Genomic DNA, 21928 nt, shown 5'->3' with positions numbered 1-21928 from the left:
TTGCCATATTATTTATTTCTTTATTTTTTTTTTACTCTGATCTTCGGAGAAATCTAATTTGATCTGAGTGCCTTGAAGGCTTTCCCAGGCTCCTGCCGCGCTGTTGTTGCTGAGTTGCACCACGAGCCATGATACACTGGCCTAACTCAGACTGGGGTCATCTGTTGTTGATGAGTTGCACCACGAGCCATGATAAACTGGCCTAACTCAGACTGGGGTCATCTGGCTGTTGTTGATGAGTTGCACCACGAGCCATGATAAACTGGCCTAACTCAGACTGGGGTCATCTGACGCTGTATAGTCAGAACAAGAATACAGTATAGTGTCTTTTTAGTACAGCCACCTTTGAACCTCGAACTTGGGAGATTTGGTCGTAATACGAAAATAGAAATGTCTTAGTTGGGAATAGTTTGAGAATGTGTGCAGATGAGAAATTATAAATAATTGACCACATTCATTCAAGTGTCAGTATCAATCACTATGATATTAGACCTAATAATTCTCAACATTTTGACTTCAAAGCCAATCATTGATTTTGTCAAGAAATGTTGATATTACTTTATATTTGCTGCTGTTGAACTGTACAGACTTTTGTACCATGTTAAAGGTATTTTTTTGTACAAATGAGTGACGAATAAGTAAAGAATGCACCTTTGAATATCAGAATATTTTGTCTCCTGTTTTGTCAATTTACCTCCTCAATTAATATGCGCAGATTAATTGAGCTCATGATATCTTCATTCAATTGAAACTTGTTGCCAGATGTTGAACAATGTACCTACTAATTCCACTAGGTGGCACTGTTACATGAAGTAAATAGATGCAGTAACTAGCAATACTGTGTAGACGAATAATAATAGTATAGTATAATTAATTCACTGTTCATGTGAATGTCGAGACCTGCATTCTTAGCAGTGGCCAGTGTTCTTCAGATATTAAATGACAACAATGTGTTTCCAAAGCCCTTCCTCAACGCGCATCATGTATTACCCGTGGCTAAAGCAGGAAGCGGCATGTTTAACAACACCAAACGAGGATGATCTAGGGTGCGTTCGTACATTTGCTCTGGAAATCTGAACAACACTCATGGAATACCTCTCATCCAATCAAATTACTCGCTCGCTCTATGCCGTCGAACCCAGTGTGCGCTCCGGCGCTCAGAGCGAATGTACGAACGCACTCCTTATTGAGTGTTACGAGCGGTGTGTGTGTTGACTGTCGGTTCTTCAGGTGCACAGCGGCTGGTGATGTCTTGGGACTATATTACACATAGCTCCACGGGTTGGTTAAGGTCCCTACTCTTCTGCAGTCAAATGTAAGTCATAATGATTCACATTCTGTTCATTGCGCTTCATTAACTCAAGTTTGAGCTCTAGCGTGCGAGAAGTTATCGTGACTGTTTCAAACTTGATCGGTAAGAAGCAGTGATTTGTTGAGCGTCACCACCGAGGTCAGGGTCCTCCACCTCCACCAGCCTACAAGAACTCAACATGGAGTTGGTCCACATTCATCACCCACATGCTCTGGGCAATAACACTTTGTTGAGATGTTTTCTATCTAGATGATTCGTGCTGTGAAGGGAAGAAAACAAACGTTCAGGCGGACCCCGATGGGTGGTTCGGTTATTGAGAATCCAGTGAGTGAGGAATGTTCTGGCCATGGCCCAATGTCCCAACCAAGGGCGATGAGTCTGACAGCCTTATTGGAAGGCCCTTTACATATCACCCAACTTTACATCAAACTACTTTTTTTTTTATGTGATTGGTTTGTAAGTGACTTCAGTCAGTGGAACCTTGTGTAGGTTATTTTGGCAATCAATTCTGTGTGTTCTGTGTACACACACCCACCCACCCAGTGTAAGCCTATTTAATGTAGCCTAGTCTAGTGGATAGCATTTATGGTAGTTGATTCATAAGGACAGAATAGACCACATTGTTGTTGCCTATTTATATTCATTTCAGTGCTAGCAGGATCAGGGACAGAGGGCTGGGAGATGGGATGTGCATGTTCAGGTTGGTGCTGCCTCTAATGATCTGGTTTAAGGGGTTTACTGGCTAAACTCTTCTTAAAAAATCACATGTTCCTTACCTCTGATCAGCATGTCATCAAAACGTTACCATTTATCAGACGCTTTTATCCAAAGCGACTTACAATTAGAGATGACAGGGCCAGTCTCCCTGTCATGCTTTTGGTTCTGCAGCTCTAATGAAGGGATGCGTGTGTATCATGTGAATGCTTGCAAACACAAAGCTATGCAGGATGTCTGGCTCTCAACCAGCTTATGATCCATGTGTTGGTACAGGATGTTGCATGATTATGTTAATTATCACAAGTTCAACAGGGTTATCCAGAATTCCTAAAAGTGCCAGTTTTAACAGTGTTTTTTTCTTCTCTTCAGTATCTGTCTTCAGACTTATTGGTCTTTAGTACAGTATCTGACTTCAGCACACATGAGTCCAATTTTCCCCAGAACTGCCCTCGAGCAGGGAAATGAAATTAAAGTGAGATCCGTTTATCTCTCGAGGTGGCTGCATTTAGTAGAGTAGAAGCGCTTGTACTTGACATTATCACAGCAGTCTATCAAGACAACTCTGCTTTTGAGGTAAGGCCGTATCCTTTTTAATTGTGCCCTTTTAATGATTTCTCTGAAGGGCGCTCTCTTTAACACAGTTTATTGCCTTAGTGGTCAGGTGAGCACCGCTCCAGGCTTGCAGGCCTCTCTGCTTGTTGTTGTGGATATCTATTATAAGGTGAGATCATAGGCAGGATATCATGTGCTCTGTGGCTTGTTAGCCAACTGCTCTAACCTTTGCGATGCAAAAGCACAAAATGATGACTTGCCTTGCACAAAAGAAAACCTAAGGAGGAGTTGCACCTTTCTCATGTCTCTCACGGAAAATACTGTATCTTTCCTACAAATCCCAGATCCCATACTCCGATGTGCCTCCACCATTGAGAGGTACAGAGGCACACCCCTCCGTTTCTGATGGCAGATCACCTTCCCTCAGGCTCAGGGTTATTGGAAGCATGCATCGTTGTCGGAGCAGCTGGCGATAAGCTCAAGGATCTTTACCAGGTAAAGCAAATGAGCTCATATGAAGTGCTAATTCTGTTAGCTTATAAACCGGCTTGGCTGTTAATGAAAAGCAGATATCTTTGGTGAAAATGGCTTGTTCTCTCAGTCTCTACCAAAGGGAACCAACGGGACAACAGACTTCCCTCTTTTAGACCCGGAGGTCCTTCACGTGCACGTTCCTCCGTTTGTCACCAAAGAGAACGCTGGTGGGCACCATGGCAACAGCACCTTCAGTAGAGTGCAGCGGCGACGGTCCTTCATCAAGAAGAAGAAGGAGAGGCATGTGGCGGCCCCCAGCGGCTCTGGACCAGCGGGGGGGGAGGGGGCCACCGAGGACGTCAGCGTCCCCAAAGAGATCGACCTCACGGCTCTGCCTCAGCTGTGTTTTCCAGGTAAAGGCCAAAGGCCAGCAATCATCACAACTGTATTTGTAATGTTACTGCATTGTTATTGTTATTATTATTATTATTATTATTATTATTATTATTATAAAACATTGCCCAAACGTCTTTGTCCATGTTTTCACTCTTCACTCTAGCAATTATCTTAACATATTTGGTAAGACATTTGAGAGAAAATCCTCTTCCTTTCATAAGGGGGGCTTCAAGTAACAACCGAGCTGAAGGATGAGCGTTTCCACTTCCTCGTTTTCACAGACGTGTTCGGTAACCAAACCCACGGAGTGGTTGTTCAGTGTTTTAGACCCTGTAAGGTAAGAATATAGGCCTATATTTTTTAAAATGTCATTTTACTTAATAAACTATGACAGATTCATGGGGTAAATACTCTGTCCTTGATGCCATTACATGCCAAATACTAGATCTTACTATTTATGTGTCACTTGTATCCTTTTTAGGATACGGTGCTCTATCAGAATGGACAGTGGTCGTCCTCGAAGACCCCTAAGCTCTATGCTGCATATGCCATCTGTGTCATATCCAAGCATCCTTACTACAATGCTCTCAAGGACTGTCTGTCATGGTAAGGATCAGCACGTCTTCAACACAGTCATATCATGTCTACTGTACTACTCCAATCCCTCATTGTCTTGTGTCCTTTAGTTTGCTGGTCCAGCTCAGAACATGCAGGATGTCAGACTTTGAAGAGCGGGTGAAGGAATTTGCTGCTAAACTGGCGCTAGTACCCATTCCACCCCCTGGACAACTTCATGTGGTGAGCTGCTTCAGATCATTCTAATATAAGTAATGATATAACGGTATATTATTCATGGAACAGATGAAAAACGACTAACTGAATGTAGTCATTGAAGATGTTATTTATTAACACCTGTCCAGATGTTCAACCTGAGGCCCCTGACGATCGTTCTCCCCTCCAGAGAGGACAAGGAGCACCCCGCTGTCGATCTAGACCTCCACCTGCCCTTCCTTTGCTTTAGGCCCAGGGAGCTTCTGCAGGTGAGATAACAGGTTCTGCTGCAGTGACCTTCTGGAGCTACATCTGGCACCTGGACCCTTCCCCCTAGAATCATCCCTGTGTCTTCAAATCCCAAACAGTTAATTGTTTTACTCCCCCTTTATCCTGTCTGCTGGGGAAACTCGTTAATCAGCTTGACGTGCATTGCATAGGATAAGACAACAAAAGCATTGTGAATGCCCCCAAACATATGGCGAGTCACTGTATACAGTTAATGTGTTCTACACAAGATTCGATTACATTAGATTAGATTACATTAGATTCAACCTTTTTTATTTTTTATTTTATTGCACAGTAGCAAAACGAAATGTATTTGTTCCGCTCTAGGGCACGGGGGTCAGCAATTAGGGGTTAAGCGCCTTGCTCAAGGGCACGACGGCAGTGGGTAGGTAGGCACCTGTGATATGATGCCAGCAACCCTCCCAGTTCACCAGCTCACATGCAGCTCCCTCCCTGAGGCGGAGATCGAACCAGCGACCTTCCGTTTCGCTAGAGAAGGTTCAGAGGGTAGCCTTGGGTTATTTGTGTCCCAGATATCCTCCATGTGAAGGAACGCTCTCTCTCTCTCTCTGTCTCTCTGTCCAGATCATCACCAGTATCCTGATGGAGCAGCGGGTGGTGTTCTTCTCGGGGGACTGGGCGCGCCTCACCCTGGTGGCGGAGTGCTTCATGCTGTACGTCCACCCGCTCCGCTGGCAGCACCCCTACGTGCCTGTCCTCTCCAACCAGATGCTGGACTTTGTCATGGCACCCACCGCGTTCCTCATGGGATGCCACCTAGACCACTTTGAGGAAGTGGCGGCGGTAACTAGAAGACACTAAGACACAGCGTCTCCAATTGAATACGTAGAGCCGTGGTGAATTAGGGTTTCGATGGCTTTAGTTGGATGAGTCTCTTTTTTCGTTTCCGACAGTTTGTATGTGTGTAATAATAAAATATACGCCGTTTAGCCGATGCTTCTTATCCAAAGCGACTTATATTGCAGTGAGCGCATACTTTTTTCAGTGTATGGTCCCAGCGGGAATCGAACCCACAACCTAAGTGTTGTTGGCACCATGCTCTACCAACTTTAAAAATATATATTTTATTATAAAAAATATAATCCATCATTCACATGATTTACAGTACCTTATTTACACATTACAACACATAGGTAGGCATCAGCCCCCTGTCAACTCAGAAAAATAAGAGATAAAAACACAACTCTGATAAGAGTTCAAAATAAGATTTAAAAAATCTAACAAGACCACACCTCTGTGTGTGTCATACTAGCGATAGATCAAAGAAAGCTTGCATGTTTCAGAACTCTCCTTTTCTGCGTCAGGAAACGGATGACCTGATTCTGATTAACATTGATGATGGGACCGTGTCTTGCTCATGTTCAGAGACTGTTGACCTACCAGACGTCCCGGTCGCCTCAGCAGAGTGTCTAACACAGAGGTAGGACTGAGATCTCTCTGCACTGTGCCAATGCAAAATACAACAACTGAATAATGACAACCATATGTGTTGCCATGATACGGGTGAGAAGGAGACAATAAAATCACTTCACTTAATGACTTAACATTTTTGTGCAATACTCTTCTAGAATGTTTTTCGTGTGGAGTGAATACCCAAAAAATAACAAGTTCCCTCTTGTTCTCTATAGGAGTAAGAGTCTTCAGTTGCACTATGACCTGGAGGTCTGTCGCCATGGCACCAGTGCAGACATCAACGAGTTGCGAATGCAGAGAAGACAATGGCAGCATAACCTGAACTGGGAAATACAGAAGGTTACCCTGGAGCTGATTGTCAACATATTTAGGTCAGTTATTTTACTATTACTCAAGTGTCTTGGAGTGCTTCATATCATCCAGTCTGTCTGGAGTGCTTCATATCATCCAGTCTGTCTGGAGTGCTTCATATCATTCAGTCTGTCTGGAGTGCTTCATATCATCCAGTCTGTCTGGAGTGCTTCATATCATTCAGTCTGTCTGGAGTGCTTCATATCATCCAGTCTGTCTGGAGTGCTTCATATCACAAAAGGCACTAATGTGGTCTGTGTATTAGTCATCTCCCATTATACAACGGATAGATCCGGTCCATTGTCTCTATTGGTCAGTTTGTGTTCCAGCCGTGCCGATATCCACGATATGCGCACGGCTAAATGGAATGTTGACCCATCTTTTCATATTACTCCGCGTTTGTATATATTACCGTTATCGAAGTTACATTATTACGTTGCATGGCAACCAATAAACATTTGTCGCACCGCCGAATTCCATTCCATTGTTTTGAACGAGACAATGCACACGGTGTGCGATGCGATATTGTCGCACGACAACATTCGATTCTCAATTCACACCACCGAAGTCAACAACACGGCCCATCTCATATGGGATTACAAGACACCTATATTACATAATAATAACAATCGAGCATGTAGGCACAATATGCCCAGTTGTATCTTGTAGAAATTGTGGAAGCAAAGCAAGCAATATTGGTAGAGCCTATAGTAATCAGCCTGCCTGGTCTGACTTCGGTGGTGTGAATTGAGAATCGAATGTTGTCGTGCGACAAAATCACACGCCGTGTGCATTGGCCTTTACAATAAAACATAGGTTCATTAAAATACATTAATTAAAATCTTTCTTCTGTGAAATATTGATAGATAAATGTGGTAGATAAATGGAACTCAAAGCCGTGGTATATCATGGATATCGGCACAGCTAGGAGGTGTAACGGCACTCCCCTTTGTGTCATGCCTAACCACCCCGCTAGCTGTGCCGATATCCACGATATACCACGGCTTCTCGTTCCATAACGCTTAATTGTACTGCTGTCTTTATCAGGGAGGTCAGTGGCCATCTTAACTATGAACACAGGGTGTTCAACAGTGAAGAGTTCCTCAAGACCAGGGAACCAGCAGATCAGCCGTTTTACAAACAGGTAACCCGTTGAAGTATTCTCTCTCAGATCATACCTCTCATTAGAAAGACCATCATGAATGACACTTATTGACGTATTCATTCCTTGTGTACGGTATAGGTCTTGGAAACGCACATCTTTCATTCCTTCCTCAAAGACCGCCTCAACAGGAAGATGGACGCTTTCACACGCATGGAACTCAACACTCGCTCTGAGACGCAAAAGTAAGCTCTCCCGTACAGTACCGTGATTCCTGAAATGTCAGTCTAAGGTCAATACAGTATCCTAACTCAAAATGCAGAAGTTTTCGTCCAATGTGGAATTCACATTTTACACACGGTGGCCTCTTTTCGGTCATACTCGAATGTTCAACTACGTTCGTTTCTACTTGTCCTACAGAATGAAGGCGATGGTCGACAACCCCCGCAGGCCCACCATGCAGGAAATGGCCCGGAAGTACAGCGCCCCGGAGAACCATCTGAACAAGAGGCTGGGGATGAGCCTCCCCAACCTGGGAGAGGAGCGCCCCTTGAGCCTCCTGAGACAAAGCTCGCTGAACAAGATCGTCATCCCTGAGTGTGGTGAGAGGACCTCACGTACCGTAGCTCCCAACTCACACGTTCTTTGGCACATAGGCAAATAACAATGGCAAGAAAAAACAGGATCAGAAAACTAGAAAATAGGTTCAAGCTTTATTTCACAGTTCAGTACACTACTAATACTGGGTAGGGCCTCCTTATAATTATTATAATAATAATAATACGTTTAATTTCTATAGCGCCTTTCAAAAAACCCAAGGACGCTTAAAAAGTTGCGTCTGCTTGCGGAGCGGCGAAAAACACGCCAGCGTCCCCACACGCAGTCGTTGTGATTTATTAGGAACACTATACTAATACTGGGTAGTTCTTCCCTTTGCTCTCCAAACAGCCTCAATCCTTCATGGCATTGATTCCACAACATGTTGGAAACATTCCCTTGAGATTCTGGTCCACGGTGACATGATTGCGTCGCACAATTCCTGCAGATTAGATGTTCTGTTGGATTCAGATCCGCCACTGAAGAACACTGAACTCATTGTCACGTTCATGAAACCAGTTTGAGACGACTTTAGCTTTGTGACCTGGTGCATTATCATGCCGGAAGTGGCCATTTTAGAATATGGGTACATTGTGGCCATGAAGGGATGCACATGATCAGCAACAATACTCAAACAGGCTGTGGCATTCAAGCGACGATTGATTGCTATTAACGGGCCCAAAGTGTGCCAAGAAAACACTCCCCACACCATTATCTACACCCCCTGAACGAATGAGAAGGTGTTCCTAATAACGTGTTCAGCAAGTGTGTATATATACCATCTGTGCTTAAGCTCCTATTTTTTTAAGCCTGAGCTCATGTTCTTTACGTGAGCTTGAGTTTATATATTTTTTTAACTGGTCTCACTTTTTTTTTCTCCTCTGTTTCTACGCAGCCTTCAAGACACCGCCGAAGCTCATTAAAACCTTCAAACTGCCGGAGTTCCCCCCTCCCATGGCTTACCACTATGTCCAGCAGTACTACAACGATCTGATCGCCTTACTGGGCAAGGCCATCTTCTGTGTCCCTCCGGAGAACTCCCTCCTCCTGGCCCGCTACTTCTACCTCCGGGGCTTCATGAACACTGTCTGCGCCAAACGCCTGGACGCCCTCAGCGACTTCCAGAATCTCTACAAGACCGACATCGACATCTTCCCCGCCGACCTGGTGAAGATGCTGGTGGACTCGCTGCAGAAGGACGAGCGCCAGCAGGCGGACAAGCGGCCGGAACTCAAGAGGCTCATCAGCAAGGTCAAGAAGGACAACGAGGCGGTCGCAGTCCAACCGGACGACCACGTGAAGAAGTTCAAGCTGCCCAAGTGTCACATGTTGCGGGGGGACTTTGTGAAGGGCATCCAGGAGTCTGGCATCGTGAAAGACGTGGCGACCATCCACCGGCTGTTCGACGCGCTCACTGTCGGTAAGCAAGGGTGAATGTTGTTGAGAGGCCTCGTCTTGTTAACGGGAACCGGAACGCACACGCAACGTGGTGGTTCTAATCTGAGAGCTGATATATTGGTGATAGAAATGATTGTCATGGACTGTATGTGATGGAAAAAGGTTGTGTGAAGAATTGGGGGGTTAGTCAAACTAACCTTACTTTGTGCAAGTGGATGAGTCTACATTTGATCAGCTCAGGTTCATGACTCGGGCTAAGCAGACCTCACCTTTATGGTGGCGCCAGTGATGAAATAGAGTCGAGTGACTTTCACGGCCAGCTTTTTAAGGCACTTTGCAGATGTGCAGATGCTGATTTTTTTATTGCCTTGTTACTACAGTCCATTACAGTAGGTAATCTAAGTTGGAAACCACAATTCAATTAAATTAAATTCAATTAAACTTTACTTGCCATGTGCAGTGCACTAGGAACATGACTTGGTATTCTCCATATTGAACAAGCTACAGTACATACAACAAGACGACAACACAACAATACTAATGACACACAATATATACAGTACCAATATGAGTGAATAAATATACTGTACAACTTGCAAGTGCAAAAGCATGTAAGGTGCAATGATCAGGAGTTTATTGAGGAGGGCTATGGCTTTGGGGAAGAAACTGTTCAAGTGGCGTGATGTTTTTGACCTGATGGCCCTGTACCGCTGTCCAGAAGGGAGTAATTCATGGTAGGCAACATGTATTCAATACCAATGTACAGTATTATCTGATTATCCCTCAATTCACTTTAATAGAATCTTTTAAGATTGACTTGGGTTTGGATGCAGCCATGAAGGTTTCCTCCAAATCAGTTTTTTACGTTGGCTCCTCTGGGGATGGTAAGACAAAGACTGTAGCGTGCCTGCTGCTGCATGACTTGTTTTTGTGACTCTTTTGCCGTGCCATGCCACCTTTAATCCCAAACACATCCCTGCTTGGATTGAGCAAAAAAATATCTAGCGTTTGGAATGAGTTGTTCACCTCATGTATGGCTGGCTGACATTTTAGGCTCCTCCAACTAAGAAATATTCATGGTGTTGTTAGTTTAACAAGAGCATGCACAAACATCCAAACTAGAAGGAATGAATGCATTTGCATGGGTTTGATGTGTGTTTAATTAGCATCCTCTTCTGAGGCTTCTGAAGCTTCCCGACTGGATTCACACCACGTCGTCCGATGGGTCCTTATAAATGATCCTATGACCTTGACACATGAGTCATATTGTCATCGTCTGTGATTTCTAACACAACCACCATCTCTGTTGACACGTGACCAGGCCAGGAGAAGCAGATAGACCCAGAGTTGTTCCGCGTGTTCTACACCTTCTGGAAGGAGACCGAGGCAGAGGCCCAAGAGGTGCACCTACCCGCTGAGGTCATCGAGCACTTGGACAACAACGAGTGTGTCTATAAGCTGTCCAGCTCGGTGAAAACCAACCACGGCGTGGGGAAGATCGCCATGACTCAGAAGAGGCTCTTCCTGCTCACGGAGGGCAGGCCGGGGTTCATAGAGATCACTAAGTTCAGAGACGTAGAGGTTTGTTTGATCTAAACGTGACGTAAACACAGAGATCTGCATCGCATTCTTTCAGCACGTTGCTGTGATTATACATTGTATCGTAGAACCTGTAGACAATTGACTATTATCCCCAAACACACCCCATGTGTAAGGACTACCTCACCTTAAGCACACAGTCACTTTACTCAACACTACCTCTTACACCCACTGCCACCGAGTGCAATACTCTTGACATTTCTACTTGTACTATTTTAGTTTACTATTTGTACTGTTAATTGTATCCTGTCTTATATGTCTCCCACAACTTGTCCAATTGTCTCACTTGTGTCTTGTACTATTGTCACTTTATTTATGTTTACTTATCTTTGCCTATTGCCTTGTTGTCTTTATTATTGTGCAGCAATGTCAGGAACCGAAGTGTAAGAATGTTACTCTCTTACACTTGTGTAATGTGACGTAGCAATGATAGTTGAAACTATTGGCTACCCTCAAATGCAAATGTGTCCTCGTCATGACAACGATACATCTGACTGATATTATGCTCCAAAGGAGGTGAAAATATCTTCGGCTCCTTTCCTGCTGCTGAGAATCCCGTCCCTGAAGGTCAGGAGCAGCCAGAGGAAGGATGTGTTCGAGGCCAACCTGAAGTCAGAGTGTGACCTGTGGAACCTGATGGTGAAAGAGATGTGGGCGGGGAGGAGAATGGCAGACGACCACAAGGTACCAGATCAATGTTTACATGATCTCTCAAAAAAAGTATTTCTAGTCCTGGAAGTCTTCATTTCAGGTCTCGTGCCTCTGTTGTGGTTGGTATGGCTCTAGGACACTGAGGGAACATCTCTTTTGTCCACCTGAGGTCACTACAATTTCTTATCTCCCAACCCTGAACTAATCCAATCACGTTTTCCTCTTTTGACACTTGAAAACAAAACAAAGCCCTTATCATTTCCTGCAGGCTTCCTCTGCCGTGGAAAAAAACATCTCTCTTCCCCTTTTCTGGCAAGCGGCAAGCGAATATCAAACCTTTAAAAAATGTATGAGTTATAACTGTTTATAGAGGGTTTATAATGTAATAATAATCTCCTCATAAGTGTTTTATTAACTAGTTATAAACCGTCTATAAATCCTTTACAAATGTGACCTTAATGTAAAGTGTTACACATTCATGTTCCTTGCCCTATGAACTCTATGAACATTGCAGTACAGTTCTGTATACATTTAGAATCATGTTGACGTTTTTCCACCTCTCCTAGGACCCTCAGTACATGCAGCAGGCTCTGACTAATGTGCTCCTCATGGATGCTGTGGTCGGTTGCCTTCAGACTCAGAAGGCCATATTTGCTGCCTCAAAACTGTCCTACTTTGACAGAGTGAAACATGAAGGTATTGTTTGTTATTCAACATCTAATAACCAATGTATGGTGTGTGTTCCTTTTGAAGGATATCCACTCATTCTGAGATGGCATTGAGGAGAAAGGTTCTGTGTTATATCTCTTTGTCCTGTTTTGTGTTTCATTCTTGGTAAGCAGTGCCTATGATGGTTCCAAAAACAACATCTGAGACTTTGAAGCACAGGATAAACCCGTCCTTAGACCTGGTGGCTCCCCAGACGGTCCACGTCCTGCTCTACACACCAGGTGGGGGAGGAGGCCACATGTGGCTCAGTTGGTAGAGCATGGTGCTAACAACGCTTAGGTTGTGGGCTCGATTCCCGCTGGGACCATGCTGAAAAATGTATGTACTGCACTGCAATGTAAGTTGCTTTGGATAAAAGCGTCAGCTAAATGTCATATTATTATATTAGTCATATTGGAATGAAGCTAACCATAGGTTTGAAATTATGTTTTATTTGTCCAATAAAGGGCATTTCCTGTTAGTACATTATATGATTTTTTTTTATGATTTAACATTGACTAGAACAAGATGCCATTTTGATGCTCTTTGACAAGTGAGCTGACCCCACGTGGCCAGAGACAGTATGTACTGTACCCTAACCCTAACCCTAGTCCTCGGAAGTCACAAGATACAGTGTTACGTTGACCAATTCCACATTAGTAATGCAGCTGAATATAAACAGAGGTGCTTTGAGGCCGTGTTGTTGGCTGTGAATACCATGAAATTGTCCAGATGCCCCTAATTGTTTTTCTACTCTGTTGTAAGCATTCCTTTCTTCACCCGTGGCAAGTGTGAGAACAAAAGCTTCATGCCAGTGTTTTAATAAGAGTTGGGACAAATGTTTTATGATGAAATATTTAATGATTGAGTATATCCAAATGACCAACCATCGCTTTTGTACACAAGAAAGCTATTTTATTTCAAATGTTTTTTTATTGAGCCGAAACATTGTTCACCTACATTATGTTGTATCAACGCTCCCTTCCCTGAGGCGCAAACGCCGGCGTAAGGACCGCAAGCAACGACGGGGCTGCAGAGCAGGCCTGCTAGCAAGGCTAAGGAGAAGCCCAAACAAACCAGCTTTACCAAGCATTTTCCTCTCTAACGTCAGATCCTTGACGAACAAGATGGATGAACTGAGACTACAGGTGGCCAAAAACAGCATCGTAGGGGATAGCTGTGTGATTATTCTGACCGAAACCTGGCTAAATGACAACATTGTGGACGCTACCGTTAGCTTAGAGGGCCGCACGCTACATCGTGCCGACCGAACGGAGCGTAGCGGGAAGTCAAGAGGAGGTGGGATCATAATATCGACGAAGGATAGCTGGTGCTTAAACACGAAAACTGTAAGTAGCCACTGCTCCCCAGACCTAGAATACTTGACTGTTAAATGCCGACCCACATACCTGCCTAGGGAGTTTAAAGCGGTGCTAATTACATGTGTGTATATAGCGCCTAGCTCAGACAGCGAAGTAGCATTGGCGCGACTATATGACGTCATTAGTAGCCAACAAAGTACTGATCCACAGGCTATTCACATCATAGCGGGGGACTTTAATCATGTCGACCTGAAGGCAGTACTACCCAAGTTCTATCAGCATGTAAAATGTGCAACGAGAGGAGAAAAAACACTGGATAAGGTATACACCAACATCAAACGTGCTTACAAGGCTAGTCCGCTAGCTCATCTAGGCATGTCTGACCATGTGTCAAGCCTCCTGATTCCTGCATACACTACAATGGGGAAAAGTGCTCCCACCACCACTAAGACTGTCAGAACCTGGCCAGAAGGGTCCGCTCCACTGCAGATCTGCCTAAATGACACCCTATGGCAGGAATATGAGCATGAGGACCTGGAACAGTACACGTCGTCGGTTCTGAACCACATAGTGAACTGCACCAACTCAGTCACCGTGGACAAACGGGTCCGGGTCTACCCCAACACGAAGCCATGGATGACTGGGAAGGTCCAAAAACTGATAAATGAGAGGGACAACGCCTTCTTCGCAGGGAAGCGCACACCGCTGTACAGCTCCACCAGGGCCAACCTAAAGCGCGGCATCAAAGCGGCCAAGGCAGAGCACAGAGAGAAGATTGAGGAATGCCTCCTGAGCAACGACTCCAGGCGGATGTGGCAGGGGGTTCAGCAGATGACAAACTTCAGAGCCAACAGGCTCACAGCCGCAGAGGACGACCCCCTGCTGGCGGGAAAGCTGAACACCTTCTACGCCCGGTTCGACGAGGGGCGAACGGAGGTAACCACAACACAAACACCACTCTCTCCAGCTCTCAGCAGCCTCACCCTCCCAGAGCATGAGGTGAGACGCGTACTGAAGGCGGTGGACCCCAGGAAAGCCTCGGGGCCGGATGGCGTCCTGGGACGGGTGCTGAGAGACTGCGCCGACCAGCTGGCCGGGGTTTTCACCAACATCTTTAACCAGTCCCTGTCCCAGGCCACCGTCCCACCCTGCCTGAAAACCTCAACTATCATCCCAGTCCCGAAGAAAAGCACGGTGAGCTGCCTAAACGACTACCGCCCGGTGGCACTCACACCAATCATCATGAAGTGCTTCGAGAAACTAGTCCGGGCCCACATACTCACACGCCTCCCGCCCAACCTGGATCCATACCAGTTTGCCTACAGAGCCCACAGGTCCACAGAGGACGCCATAGCGACGACTCTCCACGCCACTCTATCCCACCTGGAGAGGGGAAACAGCTACGCGAGACTGCTCTTCGTGGACTTCAGCTCCGCCTTCAACACCATCCTTCCAGACAGGCTAGTGACCAAACTACTAGACCTGGGTCTATCACACTCTATATGTGCGTGGATCAAGGACTTCCTGACCGACCGCCCCCAGAGGGTGCGGGTGGGCCCCCACACCTCCACAGCCCTCAGCCTCAGCACTGGGTCCCCCCAGGGCTGCGTGCTAAGCCCCATCCTCTACAACCTCTACACCCACGACTTCACCCCCGTCCACCCCAGCAACTACATCGTAAAGTTTGCAGACGACACCACCGTGGTGGGATGTATCTCGGGGGGGGGACGAGGCGGCGTACAGGGATGAGGTAGAGCAACTGAGCAAGCTGTGCAAGGTTAACAACCTGCTGCTAAACAAGTCAAAGACCCAGGAATTCATCGTAGAATTCAGGAGGAAAAAGTCCGAGATCCAGCCCCTGCTCATCGACGGAGAGAGCGTGGAGAGAGTCTCAACCCTCCGATTCCTGGGACACAACATGCGGGATGACCTGGCCTGGAAGGACAACACAAAAGGCACCATCAAGAGGGCACAACAGCCGGCTATACACCCTGAGATGCCTCAGGAAAGAACACAACAAGCAGGAGATACTGGTGGCCTTCTACCACGGCGCAGTGGAGAGCATCCTCACCTTCGGCATCTCCAACTGGTTCCACAGCTGCACAACAGCGGAGAGAAACGCGCTACAGAGAGTCGTGAGAACAGCACAGAAGATCACCGGCGCCCCCCTCCCCTCTCTGGAGGAGCTGTACAACACACGCTGTCTCAGGAGGGCCTCCAAGATCTCCAGGGACCCGACCCACCCTGGGCACGTACACTTTGTCAAGCTGCCCTCGAACAGGAGGTACAGGACCCCGGCCGCTAAGACAAACAGACTGAAGGACTGCTTCTACCACAGGGCCGTCAAGGCCCTGAACACAGAAAAGGCCTAAGTTCTGGGCCCAGGACAGTCCGGACGGATTGTATGGCAGCTAGTGCTGAGGCACAAACATGTACATTTTCAAGCCTGCAAACTGTGACACTTTAAAATAATGTGAAAAAATACTCTTTGTGCAATATGACAACCCTAGTTGACTATCTGTGCAGTATAGTACAGTGGATTGTGTACATAGCCTTTATTGATGTAAACCAGCTCCTTACCTTCTTGTGATTTTATGCATTTATGCTTTTTCTAAAAAATGAAAATAAATCTTTTTCTTTTTTTTCCCCTTTCCTAACACCAGGGGAGCCACCCCTCCTAAATTTCGTTGTTTGGTACCTGTACTGTAGCAATGACAAATAAAGTCCATTCCATTCCATTCCATTTTTATTTATACGAAGGTGATACAAAAATATATTCACGTATTCAAATATATTTGGAACAGTATCAAGAAAAAAAAAGATAAAAAACACACAAAAGCTATATTGCATGTTCTTTCAATTGAAGGATGACGATCTCGTGTGTTCTCTGTGTGTCCAGGCCAGTTGAGCTACTCTGAGGCAGACGGAGATGGGAACCCCAAGCTGTGGTGTGCTCTCAGCGGAGGCAGGGTGGTGGTGTTTGATGCAGCCAGCTGGTCCATGCAGCAGAACTGTATTCAGGTCGGATCTTCACAACTGGTAAGATCATTTCAAGCTAACATATAACATACAAGATGCCATAAGTAGGGTTGGGCGCTATCTCATTTATTTTCACACCTTTTTATACTGTCCTCAAATCTCCAAAAACTATTTTTTTTTATAACGTCACAGGGGGCTGGCAGGAGCCGTCTTTGCTCCATATATTTCATGTACATTGAACAAATTTATTAATTATGTGGTGACTGCTATGACAGTTTGCATACTGTTTGACATTTAACATAAACAATAATTTAAACTTTACACCCTGATCAAAGCTTGACAAATTAAACAAAACAGTTTGATAGTATAATGTCATAAGAAGCTGCATTCGTAATAAAATAACTTGCCTCAGATATGTTATGTCATGTCCTATAGGCTATCATTTGCCTATAAAATATTGATTTAGTTACCGTTATGAGACTGTGGTGGAGTCTTAATTCTGCTGGCGTCTTTTTGAGCTCTCTCTCAGGGCCAGTAAATATGGGTCTAATTTACTTTTTACAATAGAGGATGGTGTATATAGTTTCATGTAGTGAAGGTTTTTCATAATTTTCTTTAGAAGTTAGAAAACTCTTATAGAACTGGTCATCATAAAGGGCATGAATAGAAGTATACTAGACAGGCAGTACATTCTCAACCCTAAACGCTACAAGCCTCTTCTTAGAGTATGTCCTTTGAGTTGTGTCTCTGATATATTCTTAAAAGTAGAATAGAAGATTAGAATAGCTTAGAATAGCTTAGAATCTAGCTTTATCCAAACTCCCAGTCCAGGGAGGTATTAAGCACGGTCTCTCAATGGGGGAAACAAAAATTCACTTGCATCTGTCTGCATCAACGTAATGACAAATGTTGTGTAGAAGAAGTGAGTGGTTAAAATCTGAAAATACATCATGTTCTGTTTCCATTGACTTGTGATTCTGACACTAACTACAGCTTACCCTTTGAGGTTACACTAAGTCCTAACATTGGTCACAAAATAGTCCATTACAAATATCTCTCTACCTCTCTTGCTTGCTGCTTGTGTTGATGATGATGATGATGATGCCATCTGGTGGTAGCTAATATCTCAGTGAACTGGGGTCTCACCAAACATATAGAGGTGTGGCTTTATGGTGTGTTGTAGTCATGTCAGAGTGTTACGTTCCCCACTCTGACAAAGGCACATGACTGAGCCTCCAAGTCTGAAAACTTGCGGTAGAAGGATGATACCTGAGTTCACAACGTTGTCTGTAACCTTTCACCTGGTCAGGAACAGTCTTGCTCTCAGGGTACTTTATGTGGCACCTACGGTATACTGTTCACATCACAGGAGAGTTAAGTATTGTGCTGAATACATTTCATTTATTTTGCACTCAGAACTGCATGCTGGGTTTGGATCAGGATCAAGTATGGATTGGCTCCCAGGATTCTACCATTTACATAATTGACACCCGCAGCATGTCCTGCAACAAGCAACTGACGGAGCACAGGAACGATGTCATGGACTTTGCCGTGGAGGAGAGGAGTGAACAGATGAGGTAAAATACAATTAGCACCTTTCCTATTCATAATGAATATATTTCAATTTCAATTTAATGACACCAGACTTTCCAAATGACCGAAACACTGGAAGACTGTGGAAGTAGAATGATACTACTTTTCGTTGTCTGGTACTTGTACTCTGCAATGACAATAAAGTTGAAATCTAATAATCTAATTCATAATGTGTTAGAAAGTGCTGGAGATGTTGTGCTGCCTATTCTAACCAGCAGATGGCAGCAGTGCACACACAAAACACACCCTCACTGAAGTGTCAGTTTGTATAAAACCACATTCAGGCTTCAGTATGAAACTTGTTTTCAGTCATATATCATCCCTGTCCTTCCAGCCACACGCAGGCATACTCCTGCAGTGCTGACGGCACAATCATTCTGTGGGACTGTGCAACACTGACGGTGAAAAAACAGTTTCAAGTAAGCTGTGAAAGCCTCACGTCAATTCAGATCTTCAATGGAACACTATGGTGCCGTAAGTATTCTCACAGTGACGCTGGACTTACACTACCAAGTCTGGACTGTGATCTTATAACAGTAGAGCAGTTTATGAGCAGCAGTTCACCTTTCGGTAACACCTTATTTTACAGTCTGTTGTATATTTACTCTGAAAGTACAGTGTAAATAAATAATTATATTATAGCAGTTTAGCTATTTGAGATTGATTGATACAGTACAAGCCCTTGAACAAGGCCCCTAATTAACCTCTAATTGCTCCAAGGGTGCCGACCAAGGCCGACCCTGTGCCTAGAGCAAAGAAAAACAACTAATTCCAACAATTGACTGACAAGTTGATTGCATGGCAAATAAAACATTCTATACCATGTGGTACTAGGCAATGTAGTTCCCAATAGTGTTGAATGTGAAGGAAGGGAGCACCAGCTAAAACCCAATTGTGAAATAAAGCTTGACCCTGTTTTCTTCTGCCGTGGTTGTTGGACTAGGTGTCAGAGACGGCATCGTTGAACTGAGGAAGAATGGAACACCTCATCGCAAGATGTCCCTGCCTGAAGACATCAGCAGTGTTCCCTCTGAGTTCAGCAGTCTCATCCTCTTCTTAGAGGTCAGGTGCCCTTCCATCCCAACCCTTTCTCTCATCTCTCGTCTTATCGGTCCGAACGTCATTTGGGTTGTTTTCTGCAGCCTTCCGGGGTCCTCGGTTTCCTCCGGTCACGCCGTGTCACGAGTGAGAGCTTACAGAGACTGTGTGTTTCAGAGGGGCCAGTGAGGGCTTACAGACTGTCTGTGTGTTTCAGAGGGGCCAGTGAGAGCTTACAGACTGTCTGTGTGTGTTTCAGAGGGGCCAGTGAGGGCTTACAGACTGTCTGTGTGTTTCAGAGGGGCCAGTGAGAGCTTACAGAGACTGTCTGTGTGTTTCAGAGGGGCCAGTGAGGGCTTACAGAGACTGTCTGTGTGTTTCAGAGGGGCCAGTGAGAGCTTACAGAGACTGTCTGTGTGTTTCAGAGGGGCCAGTGAGGGCTTACAGAGACTGTCTGTGTGTTTCAGAGGGGCCAGTGAGAGCTTACAGAGACTGTCTGTGTGTTTCAGAGGGGCCAGTGAGAGCTTACAGAGACTGTCTGTGTGTTTCAGAGGGGCCAGTGAGAGCTTACAGAGACTGTCTGTGTGTTTCAGAGGGGCCAGTGAGAGCTTACAGAGACTGTCTGTGTGTTTCAGAGGGGCCAGTGAGGGCTTACAGACTGACTGTGTGTGTTTCAGAGGGGCCAGTGAGAGCTTACAGAGACTGTCTGTGTGTTTCAGAGGGGCCAGTGAGGGCTTACAGAGACTGTCTGTGTGTTTCAGAGGGGCCAGTGAGAGCTTACAGAGACTGTCTGTGTGTTTCAGAGGGGCCAGTGAGGGCTTACAGAGACTGTCTGTGTGTTTCAGAGGGGCCAGTGAGAGCTTACAGAGACTGTCTGTGTGTTTCAGAGGGGCCAGTGAAGGCTTACAGAGACTGTCTGTGTGTTTCAGAGGGGCCAGTGAGAGCTTACAGAGACTCTGTGTGTTTCAGAGGGGCCAGTGAGGGCTTACAGAGACTGTCTGTGTGTTTCAGAGGGGCCAGTGAGAGCTTACAGAGACTGTCTGTGTGTTTCAGAGGGGCCAGTGAGGGCTTACAGAGACTGTCTGTGTGTTTCAGAGGGGCCAGTGAGGGCTTACAGAGACTGTCTGTGTGTTTCAGAGGGGCCAGTAAGAGCTTACAGAGACTGTCTGTGTGTTTCAGAGGGGCCAGTGAGGGCTTACAGAGACTGTCTGTGTGTTTCAGAGGGGCCAGTGAGAGCTTACAGAGACTGTCTGTGTGTTTCAGAGGGGCCAGTGAGAGCTTACAGAGACTGTCTGTGTGTTTCAGAGGGGCCAGTGAGAGCTTACAGACTGTCTGTGTGTTTCAGAGGGGCCAGTGAGAGCTTACAGAGACTGTCTGTGTGTTTCAGAGGGGCCAGTGAGGGCTTACAGAGACTGTCTGTGTGTTTCAGAGGGGCCAGTGAGAGCTTACAGAGACTGTCTGTGTGTTTCAGAGGGGCCAGTTGTGGACGAGCGGTGCCGGTTCAGACGTGCTCTGTCTGTGGCACTCCAAAGACCTGACTAAACCCTTTAAGAGGATCCAGCTACAGGGCTGTACAGGGGTCAACTGCATGATCAAGGTTAAGAATCAGGTGAGTTCCAAGTATTTTTCGTTGTGTTGTATGTTCACATCCACTCTGCATATCATTTTGACTAATGCTCTAGAATAAAACATTTAAAAAAAAGCTATTTCAAAGGAGCGGTTACAATATATCGGAGAGAAAAATCGTATAACCGTCCGTACGATCTATAATCACTCATCTCTCTCCTTGCCTAAAGAACTAAAGTTGCGTAAGCGCAATGGCTGATCTACAGCGCGACGATGTCAATCTGAACAGCTGCAGAGCCTCACTGAGCCCTTATCTGCTTTCATCTCATTCCTTGTTTCTCCTCCTTCAGATCTGGGTTGGCTGCAGTGCACCAGGGAGTGGCAAGGTGTGGGGGAAGATCTACGTGGTGGACACAGAGACCCACAGTGTGGAGAAGGAGCTGATGGCCCACACAGACAGCGTTCAAGCACTGTGCTCTGCCGAGAACCGCTACGTCCTCAGTGGCTCTGCCTACCAGGACGGCAAAATTGCCATTTGGAAAGTGGAGTAGAGAGGAGGAGTGCAAGAAGAAAAAAAGAAAAAAAAGTCTGACAGGCGATAGAGACTATAAACTGATGCATCTCAGAAAGGAAAGGAAATCAATGCGAGGGCTATGTTTGATCTAAAATATGTGTCGAAAAAAAGGACACACACATACATCACACATCCCTCAATACAGAGTTGAGATTCAGGGCGTAAGCTTACCTGCTAATGAGGAACCATGTGGAGAGTCATGCCTCTAAATGTCAATGTGCAGGACCGTCTCTGATATACTCTGCAGGCTGCAGTATCATTCCTAAAACAGACTTTTAACTGCATTCATCTCAGATTCTTTGTTCGAATTGTATTTGTGGTTGCATAGAATAAACATGCTGTATACTTCTTGTGAAATGTGAGAAACATCTGTTGTGTCTATATATCTACTCTACTGTCTGTAAATGTATATTATTTGCACCCAACAACAAAATATGTTTACTTGAACGGGGAAACATCTAAACCATCCTTTGTTTGCTCTTATCTTTCGATACTCCTCATCGGGG

General features: G+C 45.3%; 1 protein-coding gene across 1 annotated transcript; it reads left to right on the top strand.

Moving 5' to 3' along the window:
• Positions 1-2986: 2986 nt before the first annotated feature.
• LOC308166408 (DENN domain-containing protein 3-like) lies at positions 2987-21399 on the top strand (the record flags this gene model as incomplete). Its single annotated transcript, XM_080540702.1, is given in 24 exon segments — positions 2987-3076; positions 3183-3468; positions 3673-3788; positions 3933-4057; positions 4138-4249; positions 4372-4491; positions 5096-5314; positions 5836-5951; positions 6160-6315; positions 7343-7439; positions 7539-7642; positions 7818-7999; positions 8890-9414; positions 10714-10973; positions 11505-11675; positions 12209-12338; positions 12485-12611; positions 16539-16559; positions 16561-16711; positions 18068-18228; positions 18579-18718; positions 19188-19306; positions 20754-20891; positions 21199-21399. Coding segments are annotated over 24 exon segments (3867 nt in total).
• Positions 21400-21928: the final 529 nt, after the last annotated feature.

The sequence above is a fragment of the Nansenia antarctica genome (genome assembly GCF_963989245.1).
Source record: "Nansenia antarctica genome assembly, chromosome: 10".
NCBI classification, from domain to species: domain Eukaryota; kingdom Metazoa; phylum Chordata; class Actinopteri; order Argentiniformes; family Microstomatidae; genus Nansenia; species Nansenia antarctica.
The sequence above is the reverse complement of the archived record's forward strand: the minus strand, read 5'-3'. Positions and strand labels throughout refer to the sequence as shown.